At 58.4% G+C, this 5,590-nt stretch overlaps 1 protein-coding gene across 1 annotated transcript in view; it reads left to right on the top strand.

Moving 5' to 3' along the window:
- Positions 1-5,126, top strand: part of BRINP2 (bone morphogenetic protein/retinoic acid inducible neural-specific 2) — a gene marked incomplete at its 5' end in the record, with an annotated part of 5,446 nt that extends 320 nt beyond the window's left edge. Inside the window, 6 exons of the mRNA XM_009078712.1 lie at positions 1,638-1,828; positions 1,966-2,156; positions 2,495-2,600; positions 2,938-3,174; positions 3,394-3,616; positions 3,963-5,126. Coding sequence (XP_009076960.1) covers positions 1,638-1,828; positions 1,966-2,156; positions 2,495-2,600; positions 2,938-3,174; positions 3,394-3,616; positions 3,963-5,079 — 2,065 coding nt within the window. The remainder of the gene's footprint in view (positions 1-1,637; positions 1,829-1,965; positions 2,157-2,494; positions 2,601-2,937; positions 3,175-3,393; positions 3,617-3,962) is intronic.
- Between the last annotated feature and the right edge of the window lie 464 nt (positions 5,127-5,590).

Raw genomic sequence — 5,590 nt, forward strand, 5'->3', positions numbered from 1 at the left:
TGGACATCTTCCACCTACTGATCTCCTGCCCTGGGGTGGAAATAGGGGACAGCAGAAGGGGCAGTGTGCACGTGGCATCCATCCTCCAGTCCCTTTGGACAAAGATGCTGCTTTGTCCTTTTGCCATGCACAAAGACATCTCTGTGCCAAATTACTGAGCCTGGCAGTCATCTGGGGCTGGGATGCTGCTGGGGCTCATGAAAAGCCACCCTGACTGACCCTCTGGCATGTTCCCGGTGCCATCACCCCATGGACTGCTGCAGTGGAAGGCTGTGTGTATGGGGGCCAAGGCTGGAGGGGGTTTCTTGCCTGCAGAGAACCAGACTCGGCAGCAGCAGGGTCCACTGAGCACAGCAAAGGGCCACCCCATGACAGCCACTGTGGGAAACCCACTCCACTGCTTCGTGGTCCTAATTGGGGCTGTCACTTCCTGTTAATGAGCCCTTTTCCCTTCCTCTCCTCTCCGGTGCTGAGCCCTGGGGGTTTCCAGCAGCAGAGCAAACCCTGGCCACAGCCTCCTGGGAATGCTGATGTGGGTGCAGGGATGGCAGCCTTGTTATGCAGCCCAGCACCCCCAGAGAGCTCCTCTCCCCTCTCCTACATGCTGATGCTGCCATGCAAAGGGACCTGTGTCCTCCAGGGATGCTGCTGGTGACGGTGGTGGGACGGGAAGGAGCAGCCAGAGGGACAGCAGCTGGCTCACACCTCCTCTGAGGCAGAGCACCTGCTATCAGCCTTCGGGGCTTGCTTTGCCTAGGGGATGGGATGGAGGAAACTGGCAACCCAGCTCCGAGGCAGTGCACATGCAAGGGGAGAGGAGCATCCCCCCTCCCTCACTCCCAGCTCTGATATTGGCCCCAACCTCCCACTTGCTGGGACAGAAAGTCATGATAGTCATCCAAGACCATCGGCTGCTTTACACTCATCCACCCCTCCCTACTCCTCCCTCCATCTCCCCCTCCTTCCTTTCCCAACAAACCCTAATTAAACTGTCTGAAAGCCACCGCCTGGTTTTAATTAGTGCAAAATGCCGAAGATTAGGCTGAAATTTGCCGCAGGTTGTTTACTGGCCGTCAGTTGTTGGAGGCAGTGGCAGCCTGGTGGCTGCTCCCTGGGGCTGGGCAAGGCTGGGGGGCACATTCACACCCTCTGGGGCTACCAGGGGACCCACCACCAGCCACACCACATCCCAACGCCTCCGGCTTACTACGAAACTATGCTGATACTGAAAGCCACGATACCACCAGCTGCTGGATTTTCACCTGTATCCATAAACATGGGGCTGGAGGATGGATGAGGCCCATCCAGCCCAGCAGGCTGGAACAGGTCTAGCCCTGCCCTGGGCTGTGATGAATTCCTGCCAGAGGTGCTGGATTAATCAATACCAGACATCTCCACTGCTCGTAGCTCGTTATCACCATCTATGGCTTAGGGAGAGACGGATGGATCCATAGTTGGCAAGTGCACACAGCAGGTCCTTCACCTCCAATGAGGAGGTTGAGGTGATCCTGACAGGAGTTTTCCACCTACTGATCACCTATCCTGAGGTAGAAACTGGGGACAGAAGGGAGGAGGATGCATGTGGCATGGCCAGACCTGCTTCAAACCCTCTCTCCACTGCTGCTTTCCTCCTACAGAGAGTTTGCTCGTTGGAAGGTGAATAATTTGGCCTTGGAGAGGAAAGACTTCTTCAGCCTCCCACTTCCCCTGGCCCCAGAATTCATCCGCAACATCAGGCTGCTGGGACGCCGGCCCAGCCCCCAGCAGATCACTGACAGCCTCATCAAAAAGTATGGGACCCACTTCTTGCTGGCAGCCACGCTGGGAGGTGAGTGCTCCCACTGCCCCCCTTGCACAGGGAGTGTGCAAAGGAGGGAGAGTGGGAGGAATAAGCACTGAAATGCAACCAAGAAAGGGAACGGGGGGAGCCCAGCAGCCCCCCCAAAGCATCGTGTGTTCCCACAGGAGAGGAGTCCCTGACCATTTTTGTGGACAAACGCAAGCTGAGCCGGAGGGCAGAGCCCACTGGGGGGGCTGGGAACAGCTCGGGGGTCTCACTGGAGACCCTGCACCAGCTGGCAGCCTCCTACTTCATCGACAGGGAGAGCACACTGCGACGGCTCCACCACATCCAGATCGCCACGGCTGCCATCAAGGTAGGAGAGGGTGTGAGGGACAGGGCAGTGCGTGGAGACAGCAGCCCAGAGCCTCACCAGAGGCCCATCCAACTGGCTGAGACCCTAAAACAGCATCCCCCAGAGAGGGGGGAGCAGGGAAAGTCAACACATTCCCGTTATTTATGGGATATTGGGCACGCTAATAAAGGGACATTTTTCAGCAGGGCTGCTGCCTGTCAACCATGCAATTAACAGATAATTAGTTCTCCTCTCCAAGCATCCCTTTGGGATGTGGGGCATAGCCAGGGGCTGTCGGCAGCACTCGGTGGGGTAGCACACACCCTGTGTCCCTGACCACCTGTGTGTCCCACCCTTAGGTGACTGAAACACGGACAGGTCCACTCGGCTGCAGCAACTACGACAACCTGGATTCAGTGAGCTCTGTCCTGGTGCAGAGCCCTGAGAACAAAGTGCAGCTCCAAGGTAGGACTGGGCTGGTGGGGACAGAGGAGAGTCACCGTGGGATGCTTGTGGCTGCGGCAGGGGGTTGCAGGGGAGGATGCTGGTTCGAGATGCTGCTTTTAATTTAAGGGCTGGGGAGGAGAGGGGATGAAAAGCTGGGCAGGATGAGGTTGTTGCTTGTCTGCCAAGACGAGCCAAGATCGATGTAGAGCCCAGACAAGCGGCTCCACAGCAAATTGATATGATAATCGCGGGTGGGAGCCTGGGGAGGGGGAAGGCTCGTGCCCTCCTCGCCCGGGTGATGTTGGAGGGGCTCTGTGTGTGCTCTGACATTCTCGGGGCTGCCTCCTGCTCACAGGGCTGCAGACTGTGCTCCCCTCCTACCTGCGGGAGAGGTTCGTGGCAGCTGCCCTCAGCTACATCGCCTGCAGCTCGGCCGGGGAGCTGGTGTGCCGCCGGAGCGACTGCCGCTGCCAGTGCCAGCCCACCTTCCCCCGCTGCAACTGCCCCGAGGCTGACATCCAGGCACTGGAGAGCAGCCTGGCCCAGCTCTGGAGAGCTTGGGAAAGCCACCACAGCCAGTTCGAGGAGTCAGGTGAGGCTGGGATGACATGCACCATCGCCTTCCTCGCAGCCCCCCCTTTGGGAGCAGCAGCCCCTCCTTTGGGAGCAGCCCAGGCTGGGTGGTTGGTCTCCAGGGTGGTTATCTCACCGTGAAGACCTCAGAGCTTGGGTGGAGGGAGGTTGTTTTCAGCCTTACCTTCACTGCTTGCTCTCTCCTGCATCTGCTGATGCCATCTCCTTCTCCCCACAGAGGAGTTTCAGGCCCTGGTGAAGAGGCTCCCCACGGACCGTTTCCTGAACAGGACAGCCATCTCCCACTTCTGGGCCATGGATTTGGACATCCAGCATCGCTACCAACAGTTGGGCACCAGCCTGAAGCTGCTCTCCAGGAAAACCTACCGACTCATCCGGCGGCTCTTCAACCTCAGCAAACGCTGCCACCGGCAGCCTCGCTTCAAGCTGCCGAAGGAGAGGTAAGGTGCCACAGCATCCTCTGCCAGGGATGCTGCTCAGATCCCTGAGTGAGGCTCAGACCCATGGCCCACCACCCTGTGGCTGGGGCTGGAGGAGCTCCCACCCTGCTGGAGCGATACCTGGGGATGAACAGGCAGCAGGGGCAGCTGTGCCACCTTGGGATGTGGCCCTGAGAGGTTGGGTCCAAACCTGCAGGTGGAAAATGAGGCTTGGGTTATAGGGGGCGACCAGTGGAGAAGCAAATTAACACAAGGTGGGCAGCTTTTCTATCCCTAGGGAAAGCCAGTCGTGTCCCAGAAGGTGCCATGTAAGCATCTCTCCTCCCACGTCTCTCCTATCCACCAGGTCCCTCCCTTACTGGTGGAGCCGCGCACAGTCGCTCCTGTACTGCAGCGAGACCACCGTGCCTGGGACCTTCCTGGAAGAAAGCCACAGCTGCAGCTGCCCCTCTGACCAGCCCTCCTGCCAGGGGTCCATACCGTGTGCCTTGGGCGAGGGGCCAGCCTGTGCCAGCTGTGCTGGGGACAACAGCACCCGCTGTGGGACCTGCAACCACGGCTACGTGCTCACCCAGGGCTTCTGCCGCCCCGAGGTGGCTGACTCACTGGAGCACTACCTGGGGCTGGAGACAGATTTGCAGGACTTGGAGCTCAAGTACCTCCTGCAGAAACGGGACAGCCGCATCGAGGTGCACTCCATCTTCATCAGCAATGACATGCGCCTGGGCAGCTGGTTCGACCCCTCCTGGAGGAAGCGTATGCTCTTGACCCTGAAGAGCAACAAGTACAAGCCTGGGCTGGTTCATGTCATGTTGGCCCTCTCCCTGCAGATCTGCCTCACCAAGAACAGCACGCTGGAGCCTGTCATGGCCATCTATGTCAACCCCTTTGGGGGCAGCCACTCGGAGAGCTGGTTCATGCCCGTCAACGAGGGCAGCTTCCCAGACTGGGAAAGGACTAACGTAGATGCCTCTGCCCAGTGCCAAAACTGGACGCTCACCTTGGGCAACAAGTGGAAGACCTTCTTTGAAACGGTCCATGTCTACTTGCGGAGCCGCATCAAGTCTCTGGATGACAGCTCCAATGAGACAATCTATTATGAGCCCTTGGAGATGTCAGATCCCTCCAAGAACCTGGGGTACATGAAAATCAACAGCTTGCAAGTCTTTGGCTACAGCCTGCCCTTTGAGCCAGATGCTATCCGTGACCTGATCCTCCAGCTGGACTACCCCTACACCCAGGGCTCCCAGGACTCAGCCATGCTCCAGCTGCTGGAGATCAGGGACCGGGTGAACAGGTTGTCACCTCCTGGCAAAACTCGCCTTGACCTCTTCACTTGCTTGCTCCGTCACCGGCTCAAGTTGGCCAACAACGAGGTGACGAGGATCCAGTCCTCCTTGAGAGCCTTCAATGCCAAGCTGCCCAATTCATTGGAGCAGGAGACAGGCAAGCTGTGCAGCTAACAGCCGGGGAGTGCTCAGACCTTGGAGCCAGGGGGCTGGGAGAAAGGACTTCCTGGGGAGAAGGGAGAAATAACCACCCTAAAAATTTCAATCAAGGCCTTACCTTAGTGCCAACCGCGTGCTTCCATGGTACACCCAGCGACTGGCCAAAGAGACACAGGGCTCGAGCAGATGGAGGATGCCAGTGGGACTATGGAGGAGGGATGGCTCATGCAGTGCAGACTGGCTCTGAGTGTGGGGACGATGCCAGCACAGCCACATCAGTGGCCAGGGAGATGCGCTGATGGCCCAGGAGGATGTGGCTCAGCCAGAGGCAGCTGCTGGTCCTACTGGAGCAGATGCCCAAGTCAGCATGAAGATCCCCCAGTGGTGGCCTCTTCACCACCCCAACTTTTGTAGTCTTTTTAAGAGGTTTCTACTGGCACCTTTATGTTGACATCCCCAACGATCCATCCTGCAGCCATATCCTCACACACGGTGCTGTTGGGGGTCCACAGTGCAGGCCCCCAAC

This window comes from Acanthisitta chloris, unplaced genomic scaffold (genome assembly GCF_000695815.1).
Source record: "Acanthisitta chloris isolate BGI_N310 unplaced genomic scaffold, ASM69581v1 scaffold1237, whole genome shotgun sequence".
Classification (NCBI taxonomy): Eukaryota; Metazoa; Chordata; class Aves; order Passeriformes; family Acanthisittidae; genus Acanthisitta; species Acanthisitta chloris.